The sequence below is a fragment of the Acomys minous genome (assembly GCF_964271855.1).
Source record: "Acomys minous genome assembly, chromosome: 11".
Classification (NCBI taxonomy): Eukaryota; Metazoa; Chordata; class Mammalia; order Rodentia; family Muridae; genus Acomys; species Acomys minous.
The window spans coordinates 110662634-110681836 of record NC_140492.1 but is presented as its reverse complement, the minus strand read 5'-3'; the positions used below and the strand labels follow the sequence as shown (position 1 = coordinate 110681836).

The 19203-nt window shown below is 40.0% G+C and overlaps 1 protein-coding gene across 3 annotated transcripts in view; it reads left to right on the top strand.

Annotated features, from left to right (window-relative positions):
• The first annotated feature begins 936 nt into the window (after positions 1–936).
• DDX4 (DEAD-box helicase 4) overlaps positions 937–19203 on the top strand; it is a 58012-nt gene continuing 39745 nt past the window's right edge. For 2 of the 3 annotated variants that reach the window (XM_084802061.1, XM_084802059.1), the window contains exons 1-6: positions 937–1046; positions 1797–1886; positions 8303–8363; positions 11962–12039; positions 15883–15960; positions 18077–18127. In XM_084802061.1, the coding sequence (XP_084658187.1) occupies positions 1815–1886; positions 8303–8363; positions 11962–12039; positions 15883–15960; positions 18077–18127 (340 nt within the window). In that variant the 5' untranslated portion in view covers positions 937–1046; positions 1797–1814. The other variant, XM_084802060.1, reaches the window with a different exon arrangement.

Genomic DNA, 19203 nt, shown 5'->3' with positions numbered 1-19203 from the left:
GGGCTTGTAAATAGGTGAACCACAAGCCCAAATGCAGGCTCTGGCAAACAAGCCATTTCTTTCTTTCTTCTACTTGAGGGGCTGTTTTCTTCCCACAGACTAGCTTTCTTGGCAACTCCAAGATAGAGTCTGATCCTTTTGTTTGTTTTTTCCCCAGACAGGGTTTCTCAGTGTAGCCTTGGCTGTCCTGGATTTGCTTTTTAGACCAAGCTGGCCTCGAACTCACAGTGATCTGCCTGCCTCTGCCTCCCCGAGGGCTGGGATTACAGGTTTATGCCACTGCACCTGGCTTCGTCTTCACCTTTTTTTAATGGAAAGGAAAAAAGAAAAGCATCGCCTCCATTCGGTTGTAGTAGCTGAGTGGAAGCTAGTAGATTTCTCAGATATAAGATGGGAGCGCTTCAGACATTTAGACCCAGAAGGGCCAAGCCCCACACTGTGGGAAGTCAAGGGGATGCGTGAAGAGCAAGGAGAGTGGGCATTTGTTATGGCTCCCAGTTTTATTTACTTATTTATTTAACCTCCCGTTGGTTTTTAAGACTGGGTTTCTCCGTGGAGCACTGACTATTCTGGAATTTGCTTTGTAGTCCAGGCTGGCCTCGAACTCAAGAGATTCTCCTGCCTCGGCCTTCTGTGTCCCAGATTAACCCCTGCCTCTCCTAACCCCGGAGAATAGTGGAGCTGATAGCCACCAGGGTGGAGGTGGGTGGGGATGGGGGGCGGGCAGGAGAGAGACCGGATGCAGCAGGGTGGGCAGGCTCAGGGTCAGCCCTACTCGCACCGGCCTAACGGGCCACCTGGCGTCACCCTGCCTCGGCCTCATCAAAGGCTGAGAACTGGCAAACTCTCAGTGGGGGGGGGGGGGCAGGAGCGCCGCGGGCGCTGATTGGCTGGCGGGCCCGGGGTCGCCTGGAGCTATTTGTTGTCGCCCCCCCCCTCCCCCGACGCCCGCGCACCCAACGCAGTGTGCGTCACGGCGTCCGCACGTGCAGCCGTTTAAGCCGCGTCGGCGGGCGCGAGGAGCCCGGGAAGCCTGGAGCGGAGAGGTGAGTGGGGCCTGGCCGCCTTCTTGTCGCCGTGGCCCGAGGTCTCGGCTGCCCTAACAAACGGGGACCAGCGGCCTGGGGTGGGGGCGCTGCGCGCATGGGCCTGCGTGGGGTGTGAGGTCGGCCTCCCGGGCCTTTCTCCCTCCGACGGCGTCTTGATGGCGAGTGGAGCGGGTGTGAAGACTTGAGGCCTGCAGGGGGAAGGGGGCCCAGGGAACCTTGTGCTCGGCGCCTGGGCGGCCATTTCTCGGGAGAAACGGTGTTTGTGGTGAGCGCTCCTCCTTGGGGAGGAGGCAGTCAGGCCATCGAGGCACTATGGTTCTCCCAGTCTCCCCCCCACTGGGGGTGGGTGGGTAGGGGGGAGCGCAATGGGGGAAAGCCTCCTTGAATATTATCTCAGAGAGTGCCCGCCCACTTCATACTCAGCAAGCCGGTTGGGAACCCTTTGAAGAAGAACAGACAGATTTGGGGCAAACCTAGGCACCCCTGGGAACGCGGGGGATTGCTGGGACGATTAAATGTCACCCCTAGGCGGGAGGGCTGGGGAAGGGTGGGGAAGCCCATCACTTAGTAGTTGCAAGTGGTGTGTAGGGACAAAAACGTTATTAATAATGTATTATTTTGTGGTGGTGATGGTCAGTCTCAGTGCCTTGCGTTTCATGCCCTACGTCTTCGACCTATAGCACAGCCCCATAATTGAAAGCTAAGTTCTGATGTGACCATGGCCAAAAGTCCTTTTTACTTTTTAAGGAACCTGAAGCTACTACCATGGGAGATGAAGACTGGGAAGCAGAAATCCTCAAACCTCATGTGTCTTCCTACGTTCCTGCATTTGAAAAGGTGATAAAACTTAAACCTTGTGGAGTCATTAAATGTTGCCTTTTTTTTTTTTTTGTCATTTAAAGATTAAACTGGTGAGAAGTTCTGAATTACTACAGCTTGTTTGTCAGCATGTGATTTTTATCACCTGTTTTATGGGGACTGAGAAAGGCAGGCCAAACTTCAGATTGAAAACATATATGGTAATGTGATAATCACAAGCAAAAGTAATGCTACCAGTGCAATTCAGATCTCTGATTTAGGACTAACAGATGAACACAAGCTTGTACAAATGTGCTAGAAAAGTCTTGACAGATAAGTTGTATAGAGAAAACAAACAGAAAACATTCACTGCTTTGATTAAACTGAACTTGCTTGGTTTGTGGTCTTTGAATGCAAATACCCAAGTAATAATCCGAATGTATAATATTTCTTGGCTTGGAAATTATTTTAGGTCTAGCACCTTTAGTATAAGTTATATTTTAATCATTTTCTTTGCATCATAAAAAATAACATTTTGGGGGGGAGAGAGACAAATTACCTAAAAGTCTTGCTGTCTCGTTAAATTTTGAGTATTTTTTTCAAAAAATATTTTACATAATTTTAATGATGTGTATAACAACAATTTTGATTTTTTCTTTCTTTTCTTTTCTTTTTTTTTTTTTTGAGACAGAGTTTCTTTGTGTAGCCTTGGCTGTCCTAGACTTGTTTTTTAGACCAGGCTGGCCTCAAACTCACAGAGATCTGCCTGCCTCTGCCTCCCTGAGTGCTTGGATTATAGGCGTGTGCCTATAATTTTTTACTTCAGCACTAGCTATTACACATTTCGTAAAAATAATTTTTACATTATTTTGTCAAAAGAATGTAGTGTAATATATGATTTTTTTGAGATATTTGAGATAGTTGTAGCATATCGTTACTATCATTGGTATCTACTGCTTGTTTATTTAATTTGAGTTTTTTTTTTTTTTTTCCCCAAAAATGGGAATGGTTGGTTCAAATGGTCAGAAGACATTCAATGGCTTGTTGTTCTTTCTGGTACTTGTTTTTGTTTGTTTGTGTGTTTGTTTGGTTTGGTTTTTCCAGACAACATTTCTCCGTGTAACAGTCCTTGCTGTCATAGATGTTACTTTGTAGACCAGGCTGGGCTCGAACTCACAGAGATCCACCTGCCTCTCCCTCCCAAGTTCTGGGATCACAGGCAAGTGCTACTGCAACCAGCTCTTTTTTTTTTTTTTTTTTTTTTTTTTTTGGCTGTTTTTTTGTTAGCTTGTTTGTTTTTTTAAGAGAGGGTTTCTCTGTGTAGCTTTGGCTGTCATGGACTTGATTTGTAGCCCAGGCTGGCCTCGAACTCAGAGATCTGCCTGCCTCTGCCTCCCCAAGTGCTAGGATTACACGCTTGTGCCATCTCCACTGGCTTCCTTCTGGTTCTTAGTTGATTTATATAATAAAAATTTAATTAACTGATACAGACTGTTCTATTTGGACTTTGTAAGTCATCTGTCTGACTTCAAGATTTTTATTGTCAAGAAATGTTCTTTAAGCAGCATGCTGCGGTGTGGAGTGTGCTGGGTATATGTACTGCCCTGTGTTTCTGAAGGTGGTGGCTGTTAAAGTCCTGCTCCCCTTTCTCTCCTTTCCTCTTCCCTCCCTTTCTCCCTCTCCCTTACTCCCCTCTTCTTTCTCCTCCTCTAACCTCTAAATGCAGGGAATACAGGTGTGGTTTGAAATGTACATTTTTGGTACATTTTTTGAAATGTACTTTTTAGTAATATAACGATGTATCTTGACATTGAGAATACTAAATTGATAATTCTCCCTTATGATTTAATGTTACTGTATGGAGCCAGTTTGTGGTAAGTTTCTTTGACTTGTCATCAAATTGATAACTGTAACTGGTTTTTACAGTTACTTGCCTTTATTGACTTGAAGAAACACAACATAATCGATGGCTTTGTTGATCTTCCTTGGAAGTGAATGTGTCACCTAAGGATAGAATAAAGGTGTGAAATTATGAAAAAAACTGCTTATCAATATAGTTCAGAAATCATAGTTGCTACACAAATTTGAACATTGTTGGCTTATTGGGATGAATGTATTAGATATTCAGTTTGATTATTGTACAGTGATGCTTTTTGTTAACTGACTGGAAGTAATTCTCAATAGTAATCATTTCTGTGTAAGACCTGTTTGCCTTTTTGGTAAGTTTTAAGATGAAAAAGCTCCTGAAATTAAAGTGGAAATGGGTTAATCTCTCCATAATTATAATTTTATTAAGCACTAATAGCAGTAATAGTTGATTAAATAAAATAAATGAGTAGATGACATCTCGGAATTAACAGTAAAAATACAGGTAAATAGAAACATACTCATGCAAAGTTATTTGTAGCTAAAGAGAGAATCTTTAGAGGTCAAACATTGAAATTTCTATATTGGTGTGTTTGGATGGACCAAGAGACTACAAATGGCTTGTATGTAGCTAGGTATTCTAAAAGTAAATGAATAACCTGACCTATGATTTATTCAACTTTTTTTACTTAGTCCTGTGTACTCTAAATAGTGTTGGATATAAAATACTTTCTTTGAGAGTCATATTTTAGGAGACATGTTTGAGACATTTGAGAACCAACTAATTTTGCATGGTAGAGAGAGTCATAAAAACAGAAGACTGTGAGCCTGTTATGTTGGGGTGGGCCTTGGTGAAGTGGAGGGAGATGGCGGTAGGCACTGACTGGGAGGATTTCAAGGAGTCTTAGCAGGACATGAGGTGCGAAGGGCACAGGAGGGAACGGATAACACATTAGGACATTAGGAAGGCGGATGTAGTCTTCCAGATAGCTGCTACAGCAAGTCACCAGAAACTGGCTAATGCAAAACAACTGAAGCTTTTTCTCTCCTTGTCCTTGAAGCCAGATGTTAGCGATTAAGGTATCTGCAGGACTGTCTCCCTTTGGAGGTCCTAGGAGAGAATCTTCGTTGCTTTTAGCATCTGTTGCATGTAGACAATCTTTGGCTTGTGGTTTGTGTCACCCCAAGCTCCTGCCACCTCTGTTGTGTGTGTCTTCTCCCATTACTTCTTTCTTAATGACACCAGTGATGACAAATTAGGACTTGACTGGATAATCTAGGGTAATCCTATATCAGAATCTTTAATTATATCTGTTGTGGTCCTCTTTCAAATAAGACATTTATTAATTCCAAGGATCAGTAGCATCTTGGGACAGGGCTCACCCTAGCTGAAAAGCTTTTGGCAGTTGATGGCTTCTAGGGGAGGGAGAGTCATTTTGTTTGAGTGATGCAGCCCCTGAGAGGCTACTTGTGCATATGCTGGCTACAGTAAGCAAGTGGACTTACTTAGTGCAAGTACTCGGGGGGGTGGGGGCGGGGGGTGGGGGGGTGTAAAAATAACATAGTTGGGAGGAAAAAGTGGATAGATGAGGAATTGAAGGAGAGGAAATGGGGACTGGATTTGATCAAAACATTATGTGTACATATAAAATTCTCAAACAACAAACAATACAGCCAATTCCAGGGTTAGGACTTGACGTCTGTGGTGGCCATTATGCAACTTAGATTGCCAGTATGACGAAAGCAGGACGAGATAAAGCCAGAGTGGAACAATCTCACACTGTCATGTTTGTTTGTTTTTGTTCTTTCGAGACAGGGTTTCTCTGTGTAGCCTTAGCTGTCCTGGACTTGCTTTGTAGACCAGGCTGGCCTCGAACTCACATCGATCTGCCTGCCTCTGCCTCCCAACTGCTGAGATTAAAGGCGTGCGCCACCAGCCCAACTAATGTTATGTTTTTGCTCTTTTTTTTTTTTTTTTTTTGGAGACAAGGTTTCTCTGTGTAGCTTGGCTGCCCTGGCCTCCCTTTGTAGACCAGGCTGGCCTCGAACTCACAGCAATCCGCCTGCCTCTGCCTCCCGAGTGCTGGGATTAAAGGCATGCGCCACCACGCCCGGCTATGTTTTTGCTCTTAATAACAACTTTGGGAAATATTTGTATGGTTCGTGAACTACATAAAAGTTTTAAAAGTTGCTGTGTGTGTGTGTTTCCCGAGACAGGGTTTCTCTGTGTATCCTTGACTGTCCTGGACACGATTTGTAGACCAGGCTGGTCTTGAACTCAAAGAAATCAGCTCGCCTCTACCTCCCCGAGTGCTGGGATTAAAGGCGTGCATCACTGCGCCCAGTACTTAGTGTCTTTTGTGAAAGAACAATGTTAGCTGAATATAGCCATCTTGGTGCACTCTTTCCAATTTTGGCACTTCTTAAATGAGCTTATCTGAAGATTGTGACTTATAATGCGTTATTTTACTTCAATAATATCTATAACTTGAGGTTACTTCATTCTTCAATTATTCATGTTGCATTCTCATGTATATGAATTTCAGAGCTATAGTTTGAACGATTTTACTTTGAGGAAGCTTACATCAAAAATAAAGGAGTGGATTAATGATCAAAGGACATTATAGGTGCTAGAAGTGAGAAAAAAATTACCCAGATTGTCATTAATAGAGAAGCCCTGAGAAATACTGGAAGATTTCAAAGTTAGTTTGGTATTTAGTTATTGATTTTATAACAAAAGGCGAATCTCCTAAGTCTATTGGTTAGTATAATATTGCCACAGTAATGTACATGCATCTATAGCAGTTTGTTTTTAAGACTAGAAGCAGGAGCATGGGTTTGTGAGGTAATGAAGATAGTCTTCAACCACTCTTCATTCTAGTCTAATTAGAATTAATGTTGAATATTTTGATCAGTATCTGGTTATTCAGCACTTCATTGCATTTGAAAGCCAACCCCAAAATTCGTACAGATATCAGTGCATAAATGGATAGTCTGATAGTCTTTAAAGTCAGTTATTTAAGTGTAGACATAATAATGTATTTGGTTTGATTATTTACAATTGTAGTGTTTTTTAAAAAATATTTATTTATTTAAGTATACAGTGTTTCACCTTCATATATGCCTGCATACCAGAAGAGGGCACCAGATTTCACTATAGATGGTTGTGAGCCACCATGTGGTTGCTGGGAATTGAACTCAGGACCTTTGGAAGAGCAGGCAGTGCTCTTAACCTCTGAGCCATCTCTCCAGCCCCGGTAGTGCTTTTTAAGACATGTTTGAGATAGATTTTTTTTTGGTAGCCCAAGCTAGCCCCAAAGTCTTTGTCATCTATCTTAGCATGCTGAGTGCTAGTCCTGCCTAGTCACAGTGAAGGTTTTAAAATAAGTTATCTTTATTGTGAGCCTCACTTGTAATGATTTTTTCCTATGTTCTACTCTAGTCTGTAGCATTGGTGTGCATACTATGAAATATTGAGCTCTGCAAACAATGCTGTGTATTGTCTTTGGTTTATTTACTTTTTAACAGTTAATACTTTTCAGGTATGTGCGTCAGCAAGCGTTTCATGTAAAGCACTAGTCTGTGAATGATTCAGACTTTGTAGGTTTTAGTCTCAGCCATAGCTTGGCTATTGCAGCTATTGATATATTTATAGATTAATGAATTGCTATGCTCCAATAAAATTGTTTATAGAAATGGATAGCTCAACAGATTTGGCTATGGTTCTAGTTTATTATTTAATAATCCTAAGTGATAAACATAGTTGCACTTAGACTATTAAGTTACTGTGTCTTGGAATAACTAATGAAGGTACATCTAATGACGTACAAAACTTTACTGCTTATCAGTTCTTGGTTTTTGTTTCTTTGTTTTTTTGTTGTTGTTTGCATGCAATTATACATTAGTCTCTCTTTATCTGAAGTTTCACTTTTCCTGGTTTTGGTTACTAGTTGCCAACTATGGTGTAAAAATATTAAGTGGGAAATTTCAGAAGTAAAAACTTATTTTTAAATTTCATGTCATTCCAAGTAGCATGTTACAGCAGCCTCCTAACATCTCCCCTTGTCTTATCCGGAAAGTGAGTCATCCCATTGTCTGGTGGTGTCTGACATAGAGGTTTATGACCCACAATCACCTGGACCAGTTTATTCTCCTGACATATTGTCAGAAGGTTAATAGTAGCTTAATCTTACATTCTAATGTTGGTTTCATCCGCCCCGGTTCATCTCATTGTGTAGGCATTATGTCATGTCACAGCTCAAGAGCGGTGAGTAAAGAACAGTAAGATTCTTTACAGTATATTATCATACTTGGTTTGTTATTTTCTTACTGTGCCAAATTCATAAGCCTTATCATAGGTATATATATATATAAGAAGAAGTATCTCCTATATTTTGTGTGTTTGAGTGCATTAAGAGGGACTGAGATAGAAAAAGACATACACAATCGAATTTAGAAAGTACTTACAGTTTCAGGCATGAGGGTCTTAGAATGTGTTTCTCCTGAAAAAGAGACTGCAAATTTCTGTTTGTGAAATAGATGACATATTCTTATTTTCGTAGTTGAAAGCTTGGTTTTCTTTCTTTCAGGATAAATATTCTTCTGGAGCGAATGGAGACACTTTTAACAGGACTTCAGCTTCATCATCAGGTGTGTGTTAAGGCAAGGCTTTTCTTTTTAATTAATGGTTGTACATAATACTTAAGGGTGGACTGACAATGTGTTTTTAAATTTTTCATTATTGTAGTTTGGATTTGTTGGGATAGGGTAACTTGTAGCAAAAGAAGATACAATGTTAGTGTATTATTCAATTTAGTTAGTTGCTGTAAAACTTTTTCCAACCTTAAGGCTGCATGTTTGGCTTCAGGTTGCTAAAGCACTGTCTCAGCTTCTGATGACAAAGGAGCAGGATAGGTCCGATTATTAAAGCAGGTTCCAGTCATGACGACTGGCATCAGAAGACTAATTTACTGACGTTCTCAAGACTGCTGCTCCTAACCCTTTCTCTGTGCTATTTTTTTATTTGGGCTGCCCACATGCTGCATGCACAACCTATGGAATCAGTGTATATGGTAACGTAGTAGAAGGAGTGGGACGCTGGCTGAGAAGTGAAACCACGGCAGTGCTCGTCTGCTTTGTTGAAGCCTGAAACAGGCTGAAATGTGATGGCTGCTATGCAGTGAGATATTTTGTTATGGTAAAATGTACATACAGTGACCATTGTCACCGTTGACTTTATTATTGTGTGCATAATGTATGTGTGTTTGCTATGGCGTGTGTGTGGAGGTCAGAGGACAGCTTTGTGGGGTTGTTCTCTCCACCTGTAGGGTTCTGCAAATCGAACTTGGAAGGGCAGGCCTGTGCAGCAAGCACTTCTACTGCTGACTCATCTTGCCAGGCCTGATTTTTGACATTAAAAAGAAAAGATTTACTTATTATTTATGTGTACGAGTATTTTGCCAGCGTGTATGTAAGTGCACCACGTACATGCCAGATCCCTGAAGAGGCCAGAAGATGGTGATAGGTTCTCTGGAACTGGAGGTGGAGACGGTTGTGAACTACTGTATGTGTGTGCAGGGAACCACACTTGGTTCCTCTTCAAGACCAGCAAGTGCTCTTAACTGCTGAGCTGATGCTCCGGCTCCAAGGCTGTATTTTTCATCTCCACCATTTTTAAGTGTATAATTGCCTGATGTTAAATACCCTCATATTAATACACCATCTACCATTTACCTTGAGAATTTTTCATTTTTGAAAACTGAAATTCTGTTCCTATTAAATTAATAGCTTCTCACTTCTGTCCCCAGCCACTGGCAGCCAGACTACTGTACTTTCAGTGAGTTCAAGCTACTGTCTATGCATTTGAGTTTCTGCTCATTTTAAGGCAGTCAGATGCAAGGCCTATGGGCATACTCAGTTTATCATTTCTCCCATTGAAAATTAGAGGATGAGGTAGGAGCATTTTATAGTCAAGGGAACGGTTGGTTCACTACCTGGCTTAAAGTGAAGAAATACAAATCTTTCCCAAGGTAGTTTGTAGAATGTGAGGGGAATGTAAGACTCAGTTTAAAAGGTTAAAGCAAATTTAATTCCTTTAGCTATTTTAAGTTCAGAGTAAATGTATTGACAAAAGCTTATAGAAACTTGTGTTACTGTCAAGGAGCACTTCTTCTGCAAACAGTTAAATGTATTGGTTTAGTATATTATCAGATTCTCAAAAGCCTCCTGAAAACAACAAAAGGCTAATTTTACTTCCTCCATATGAATGCTGAGATCTTTAAACACAAAAAAGACAAATGTGGAAAAGCATACTTCTTGATAATGTAACCGGCAGATACCTGGTTCTTGGAGGTATCAACCAAAGGCAGTTTCAGTAATGGCCTGAAGTAAGCCTATATCATATGAGAGCGTAATGCTCTGTTGTCAGGGAATTTTTAAAAAGCTAGAAGCCAGGCCGGGCGTGGTGGCGCACGCCTTTAATCCCAGCACTCGGGAGGCAGAGGCAAGTGGATCACTGTGAGTTCGAGGCCAGCCTGGACTACAAAGTGAGTCCAGGACAGTCAAGGCTACACAGAGAAACCCTGTCTCGAAAAACCAAAAAAAAAAAAAAAAAAAAAAGCTAGAAGCCATAGCCTATTGATCTATGTATGTTTAGGCTAAATGAATGAAATCACACAAGAACCAGTTGCTGCTTTTTTGGATAACAAGTACTTTTTGTAGTTCTTAATTAAAATTATTTTCAAAAAGGTAATTTGAGTATTGCATGTGTTTATTGTGTGTATGTCAGAGGTGGCTTGGCTGCATGCTGCAGCACAGGTGTGGACAGGAGCGGACTCCTTGCAGGGGTCAAGTTCGCGTCTACCTCAAACTCAGGCTCTCAGGCTTGTAACAGTACACGTAACTGACTCATTGTGCTGGTCCTAGTTTATGATTGTAAATGTAGTTTTTTGGACATAGAAAACTTATTTTCTGTATAATCTGCAGAAAATATTCTGGTCAAGTGAATATAAAGTAACTGATACCTAAATAACTCCTGTCAAAAATTTAAATAGAAAGGAATAAACTAAATTACTCGAATTTGTCCAAAATTTTGGCTGCACATTTTGGCATCCACTGACAGTAACTCTGATTATTGTTAGATTTCTTTATATATTCTGACATAATTGTATCAAATTCTATTTGTATTTTATGGATGCACATTTGAATGTTTATTTTTGTTGAGACACAGACTTGCTTATCTGCTCCTGCTTTCCCTACTCTTTGATCCTGTTAACATTATACTTGATCTGCCTTCTTTTCATTTCCCTGGCAATGGAATCCAATTATACTATGTTTGCTTTTAATTAACAGTAGTGTTTTGGTTAGTTTTTATTGTTGTCTTGGCCCAGCCTTGAGCCACTTAGGAGGAGAGATTCTTACCTGGAGAATTACCTTGATCGTAGGGCCTGTGAGCATGTCTGGGCATTTTCTTTATTGCTAATTGATATAGGAGGGCTGAGCTTACGGTGGCTGGAGCCACTCCAGGCAGGTGAATGGGTCTTTATAGTAGCTAGTGGAATACAGGATATTCTTCTTTTAAAGAGCTACTTACCCACCATCAGAGACGTGAGAAGGAATAAAATTAATTACCTAAGTAAACAGCAAGTACAGGTTAGCAGCTTCCAAAATGAGAAAATGACAGCGACTGTTTGCTGCCTGAACAGTCACCTAAAACTCCATAACACTAGCTCATTATCTTCAGTCTTCTGGCCCAGTATATCCGACAGACATACTTGTGAAGCAACAACTTTTGAGGACTTGCGTGTATTAAGATAAATGCACATGTAAAATATTTAATAAATTTTTTTTAAAAAGAGCTACTTCTACATACAACGCACTTTGAATCAGGCTCTTTGTCATCACCACAGTTCGTTCTTACACTAGAGATGGAACCTAGGGCCTCATGCATCCTCAGCAAGTTTTCACCACTGAGCTACGTCCCCATCCTACCTTAACTCTGTCACTTAACTTCGTCTTGAGAAAGTATCTCAGTAAGTTGCTAATGCTGGCCTTGAACTTATGCTGTAGCTCAGACTTTGCATGAAGTTGTCACTCTTCTGCCTTAGTCTCCCAAGTAGCTTGACTTTGTCACTTTTCTTGTTGGTAAATTAAAATTCTCTGTTATGTGTGTGGCACATGAAAAAGCTTTAAATTTATATATTTAGATAGCGTTTTTGTTAGGCTTACTTTGAAATGTTACTGGCTTTAGAAATGGAAGATGGACCCTCTGGAAGAGATCATTTCATGAGAGGTGGATTTCCTTCTGGAAGAAATTTGGGAAACAGAGGTAAGCATCGTCTTTCCTTAAACTTAATGCCATAGGAACTTTGGCTGTTTGGTGTAAAGCTAAGCCTGCTATAATTCAGTGAATGGTATGTTTTGTTGATATAATGAGTTAATTTTTTTTTTTTTTGAGACAGGGTTTCTCTGTGTGGCCCTGGCTGTCATAGAACTTGCTCTGCAGACGGGTCTGGCCTTGAACTTACAGAGATTCACCTGATTTTATTGCATGCCATTTTATTTATGGGGTGTGAGGCTGAGAAGCAAAGATACGTATGCCCAACTAGCTGTAAACTCTATATAATATAATCCTTGCTGCCATGACTTTCCATGTGGAGTGCAGCACAGACAAGCACTGAACTTGTGGTCCTCTTTCCATGGCCGCCTAAGTGCTGGTAGTGGAGGTCTGCGCTACCACACCAGGCGGTGCCATGTGCTTCATGCTGTTTTACTCCCGTGGGATAATAAGACGTAGTTAAGTGGACTAGACAGACAGATTGTTTTGACAGATTGTCTACAGCTGCTGCTTAATTTAAAATTTCTGTTTTTAGGAATTGATGTGAGAAGACTGTTGAAAACTTTTGGAGGTTAGAGTGTAGGGGCTTGCTTGAGTGTTAGCATACTTAAAAGGTGGTATGGGAGCTTTACCTCTTAGCTTAAAAGTATTAAGTTTAAAAAGTTATTTTAAAAAGATTGAATTTTTAAAAAGTTATTTTTAAGACAGCGTCTCTTATAGCCAGGCTGGCCTTGAATTTGCTGTGTAGCTGAGGCTGGTCTTAAGATTCTTGTCTTCCTGCCTCTACCTCCCACATGAAGCAATTGCAGACAGAAGTCACTGTGCCTGGCCAAGGCTGAGCTTCATTTTCAGACTATCAACACTTGTATGAGTGGTGGATCCTGTAAGCCTAGAGCTTGGCCAGCTGAGGCAGGGGATTTCTGAGTTAAGGCCACCCTGGGCTACAAACAGAAACACTTGGGTTCCGTAGGCAGCGATAAAACAAAATACCTCTATTTTCCCAGAATTAATACAAGTGATATGAAAGTCCTGAAAACATTCTGTACTATTCTTTATTATAATTCAATACAATATTATTAAAATTTCATGCTAATTTTAATCTTTAGAGTCTTTTATCTTGTAAAGCACAGCATAGCTAGGACTGTTTGGTAATTTTAAAATACTTGACACTCATCCTTAAATTTGTCTTTTGAAAAACTTTATTGACTTTTTCAATTGCTATCATGAAGTATTTCATTTGAAATTTGGAAAACCTAATTTCTTATTTATATACAAATACAAATTTGAATTTTACATTCTTGCTACTAATTGTTAATATTATTTTTCAAATATTGATATTTTGTTTTTAAATATCTGCATATTAACATACAATGCTGACTTGGATCATGTGATTGATTTTCTTCTCACTTTAAAGACAGAGTTTTATTTTGTGGCCCTATTTGCCTTGGATTTGGTATTTTAACCAGACTGGCCTTAAACTTGCCTCTGCTTCATAAGTGCTAGGAGTTTACACATATGCCATCATTATTAGCTAATTTGAGCTAATTACTCATGTAAATGAATAAATACTGGTTTTGCTAGCTCCTACTAACAATAGAAATGTTAATATTTAGGAGAGAATTAACAATGTAGCTATATTTTCAAATTTTAAAGAGGCTATGTGATACATTTTGATGAAGGTTTCTAATTAGTAAGGTAGAGGACTCTACTTCCAGGGATCTTTTTCTTTCTTTCTTCTTTTAGTGCTGGGATTAAAGGCATGCCTGGCCTCAGTAGTACTTTTTCAATGAGAAAATGACCAACATAACAGATTTTGTCACAAGTTATTTTCATATGTTTTATCTTGAAATACACATTGATTTTTTTAAAAAAAAATCAGAACTCTGTAATCTCAATGTGATGATCATGTCTGTAGTCTCAGCACTAAGGAGACTTGGCATCATGTGTGTTCAAAATCAGTCCAGAGCCGCTTAGTAAGACGTGTCTCAAACAAACCCCACCCCCCAAAAAAAAATCCTCTTGGTTGAATTCCAATAACTAAGTGTTATCTTTGTGATATATATAATTTCAGAAATTTACAGCCTCATGAGTATGTCTTTTCCTTACGACTGACCTAGCATTTAATATAGTTTGATTTGGAGGTGTTTTTTGAACTCATATAGTTCAATGAGTGTTAGTGTGCTTTTGATTTGATTCTTAGAATTAAAATGTAACATTGATTAGCTTATCATGTCCTTAAAATGACTGAGTAAATTCTTGAATTACATATAATTCTTAAAATATGATGAATTACTCTGTTGTTGGTACATGTGATTAGTACAAGCTTTTTGGAGTTTTAAAGATTTCCTTCAACATCTTAGGTAAGACAGTTTACAGGGATCACAGAGAATGCTTTTTCCCACTTGTAGTTTAGAATAACCGTGTGTACTGATTTGGATATGACTGTTGTTCCCTTCTTTCCAGGTAGAGAAGGGGTGGTAAGATGAGGGTGTGTGTGTGTGTGTGTGTGTGTGTGTGTGTGTGTATGCTCAAAATACACGATATGAACTTGTTTATCTCTCCTACATGAACTTCTGTGAGAATTAATGAAAATATTATAAACAATAACCAACTATGTTTCTTGTCATGGTATCTCTGACCTTAAGATTATATTTTCTTTTTTGAGATGAGTTGTGTTACCCAAGTTGGTCCCAAACTACTGGGCTCAGCGGATCTCCTGCCTCAGCCTCCTATGTAACTGGAACTACAGGTGTGTTCTACCGAGCCTGACTGGTTCTTTACTTAGTGGTGGAGAAACACATGGACTATTACTAAGAGGAGGTACAGAGAAGTATGCTGTTGGGAGTGTGGGCGGGCGCTACATGATTAGAGCACTAGAGAAGACTTCACAGAGGAATTGGTCTTTGGAAGAATGAAAATTACAATAGGAAAAGCAGGGATACCATGCCGAAAGGAACAGAGTATAGTATGCTGGCAAGATGGCTCCTTTGCTGTTGTGAGTCTGCTGTCGTGAGTCAATCCCCAATTCCAGGATGGAAGGAGAGGATAAAGTGAAAGTTATCTTTTACCCTTTGCATGTGTGCCACACCCCAACAACAACAACAGTGACAACAGCAGCAGCAGCAAGAACAACAAATTGAGGTGGCGTCACACACCCTTAATCCTATCACATGAAAGCAGAGGCAGTTGAATCTCTAAGTTGGAGGCTAGCCTGTTTACCTAGCGAGTTGAAGGCCAGCCAGAGCTACGTTCTGAGACTCTTGTCTCAAAAAGAGAACAAAAGTAGGGTTCTGGCAAGGTGGCTCAGCAGAAAAGGGCACTTTTTGCTAAGCCTGACAGCCTAAATTGGACTTGTGGTAGAAAGATAGAATCCATCCTCTGATCTTCAAATGCATGCTTACACACAAAATAAGTGTAAAAAATGTTTCTAAAGTAGGAAGTTCGGAAATTCTAGAAGTACCAGAAAAGTAAATAATAGAACAATAAAAACACAACACAACACAAAACTTTCAGTAGTGAAGATTATCAGGTGGGCTGAATATAACGCCTTGTCTATTGAGGTGAGGAGGATTCAGTATGGAGAAACCATGGGATGAGCTCCTGATAAGAGGTAAAATAATGGATTGAACTTACATTTTACCACTAGTAGGTTTATGATTTTTATTTTGTAATCATAACTTGATAAATAAAGAAAACTTGGCAAATATATTATTTTTAAGTTCCTTTACTATTTTCTTACCATCTGAAAAAGTCATCTAACCCTATAGTTCATCCCTATTTTTTGGTGACACAATTTTGCATGTTAAAAAGTTTTAACTATCTAAATTTTTTCAGATACTGGCGAGTCTAGTAAAAGAGAGACTGCACCAACGACTGGTAGCTTTGGAAGAGGAAAGGGTTTTGGAAACAGAGGTAATTGTAATATTTTAACAACCAAAATTTTAGTTGACTCTAAGGTTTCTGGTTTATTTTTTAGAAAACAAAATGCAGAAAGTGTGTGCCATGCTAGGAATTATGAGGGTCACAGTAAGTATTGTCATTAGGCATAGTGTAAAAGAAGCAGTTTATGCTGCTTTGGGTTTGTACAGTGTTCATTTGTCTTAAAAACTATTTTATTATTACTCTGTGTGTGCGCGTGCGCGCTATAGAACATGTGTGGAGGACAGAGGACAACATCCAGGTGTTGGTCTCTCCTTGCTCCATGTGGACTCAGGGATTGAACCTGGCTCAGGCTTTTGCAGCAAGCACTCTTATCCCTGCTGGCCAGCTTGCTGGCCTCCATTACTTGCCTTTTGAAAACCAGCCATTCTTCCTGCTGTAGTGCCATTGACTCACGTGTACATGAGCCCCAGTCCTGTCCTTCTGTACTACTCAGGGCCCAGTTCCCTGTGGAGAGTTGTTTTATACTTCAGTAAGGGAACACATGTGTTCATCTGTAGCTGAGCACAGGAATCCAGCAAAGTGTAGCTGGGTGTTTCCTAGCATTTTAGACACTAACCTGGACCCTTCCTGGGGACAGGAATGAGGAGAAGCAAGCAGCTGTTGAGGAGGGCAATAGAATATAGACCTTTGGTAAGCAATTTTGAAGATTGCAGATATTTAAGTGAAGGTAATAATTTAGGAATTACATCTACATTTAGAAAGGAAATATCTGCAAACGGGTTTTTTTGTTTGTTTTTTTGTTTTTGTTTTTTGTTTCTGTCAGTCATACAGTGGAGCTATTGGGGTACATGCTTTTCTATGAGAACTGTTCGTTAGATTTCCACGGTATTTTATTGCTGAGAAGTCCCTTAAATTTGCCTAAACCTCAGGATGTTAAATGACGCATATATTATGAATAAGTTGAACAATTGCCCATATAACTGGATAGTTCTTATTTTAAAGAAACCCAATTGTAACTGAGTACTATATGATATAGTTTAGATAATGTGTGATAGGCAGTCTGTATTGACATTTGATTTTAAGGTATGTATCCCCACATATCTTTTCTGTGTGAGAGAGAGGGTGGGACAGGCTGAGGTGTCTTGCTATGCTGCCCCATGGGTATCTAGCCCATGAACTCAAGTGACACTTCATGATTAGAGTGTCCAAGTAGCTGGGGCTGCAGGCATGCACCACCATACCTAAAGGACATTTTACTAAGAGTCAGCAGGCCGCTCACTGACCCCGGAGCTCATTGATTTGGCTGGACGACCTGGCCAGTGAGCTCCAGGGATCCTCCTGTTCTTGCTTCCTCAGTCCAGGAATTATAGATATACATCATTGTTTACAGCTTCTTCATAGCTGTGCTGTGGGCTGAGCTCCCACCCCTCATGGCAGCTGCTGTATCAACTGAGCCATCTCCTCAGCCCTAAGTTTAAATTGTTTTGATATTTTGAATAGAAAATAAAAAATGGTTACAATGATACATACTGTCTCAGTTGTGGACAAATCCAGGAATTGTTTTAAGATTACCACAGCAGCTTGTGCTAGCAACACATCTAGTGTTTTATAGCTCTTTACCCCAGTTGGTATAGTGTAGTGATACTGTTTTCTTGTCTGTGTATATATAAGGAGGAATATAGGGTATTTGAGATAATAATAAATTTAAAACAAATTTTAAGCTTCAAGAATAGAACTGATAATCTAATAAAGGCAGAAATTCTAGGATAATTAGTTTTCCTCCCATGTCTGTGTATGTAGTTGTATAGTTTATCTCATTTTAAAGGGTCTTGATAACTAGTTGTCCCTGAAAGACTTTCAAAACCAATTTTATTTGTGTGTATATGCATGCTGTATGTGTTTCTGCTAACATGGTGTGGAGGCTCGTCTAAGGGGTCAGATCCCCTGGAGCTGAATACAGGCATTTGTGAGCCACCTAATGGTGGGTGCGTGATCCGAACCCCTGCCTTTGTGATAGGGCAGTGAGCTGTCTTTCCAGTCATGAAAAACTAAACAACAACAACAACAAACCAAACCAAACCACACAACTATAAAGGTAAAAGAAATTCTTTCAGAAATTTGCAGTTTCCTTTTATATTTTGCATAGGTTTTTTAAATAACAAGTTTGAAGAAGGTGATAGCTCTGGTTTCTGGAAAGGTAAGTTGTGTTTTTGTGGTAACTTTAAACATTATACTGTTGGATGCACGTGCTACAGAGGTTCAGGTTGGCAGTTTTACTCAGATCCAGTTCTAAGTTAAGCTAGGCTTTCGTGAAGCAGCTGTGGGGACCTTAGGCAAGGATGCAGACAAAGAAGTCAGACATCTTTACTTTGGTACTTTTGCCACCGTCCTTAGTTAATCTATGAGTACAACCTTTGAAAACTTCTATATCTGTAGAAAAATGGGTAGGTAGTAGAAAAGTAAGTCAAGAATTAAAACTCCACGGTAGGTTAAGTGTAGTTGCCAGCACAGCTGATGCTCAGTCTCCAGGGTCACATGGGGGAAGCAGGATGCTCGTTCCTGAAAGTTGCCCTGACCTCCACATGTGCCTCTGTCATGCATAAAACTCCAAACATACACATTCAAAACATGTTTAAGCTCAGGTAAGTCTAAGAGGAAGATGACGAAAAAGTGAATCTCTGCTCAAAATAAAAACATGTCTAAGGTACTGAAACTGGGGAAATAGCCTGATGAGAACAGCATGTCATCAGAAGGTTGACATTGCTTTATCATGTCTGATGACAAGGCTTGAGTGGGGTTTTAGAACTTGTGTGTAGAAAGCATCGCTGGTGATTCTGATAGGCTTTTTGTTTGAAAACCACTGATCTGTGGAATCTTCCTGACATTGACGTCCAGAGTTTATGGACCTCTCAGCCCCAATTACCTGCTAGTTTAGTGATACTGAAACAAATTGTTCACCCTGAGCTAGTGTTTACCACTCTGTAGAATGGATGCCATCCATGTATGGACTAGCTATTTAGGCTCTCAGTAAAAGAACAAAGCACAACAGTAACAGAGTGGTATATATTTAATAAACATCATTTCTGCATTAGGTATTTGCGGTGTGAGATTGGATTGGAGCTCAGTGGTGGTCTAATATGCGTAAGACCTTGGGTTCTATCCCCAGCATTTGGAGGAAAGGATGGGGCCTTGTTTTATTATGTAATTTGATTCCCAAAGTCAAAACCAAGACTAAACACAATCTCTAAAAGTCTTGTAAAATTGATATTGGGT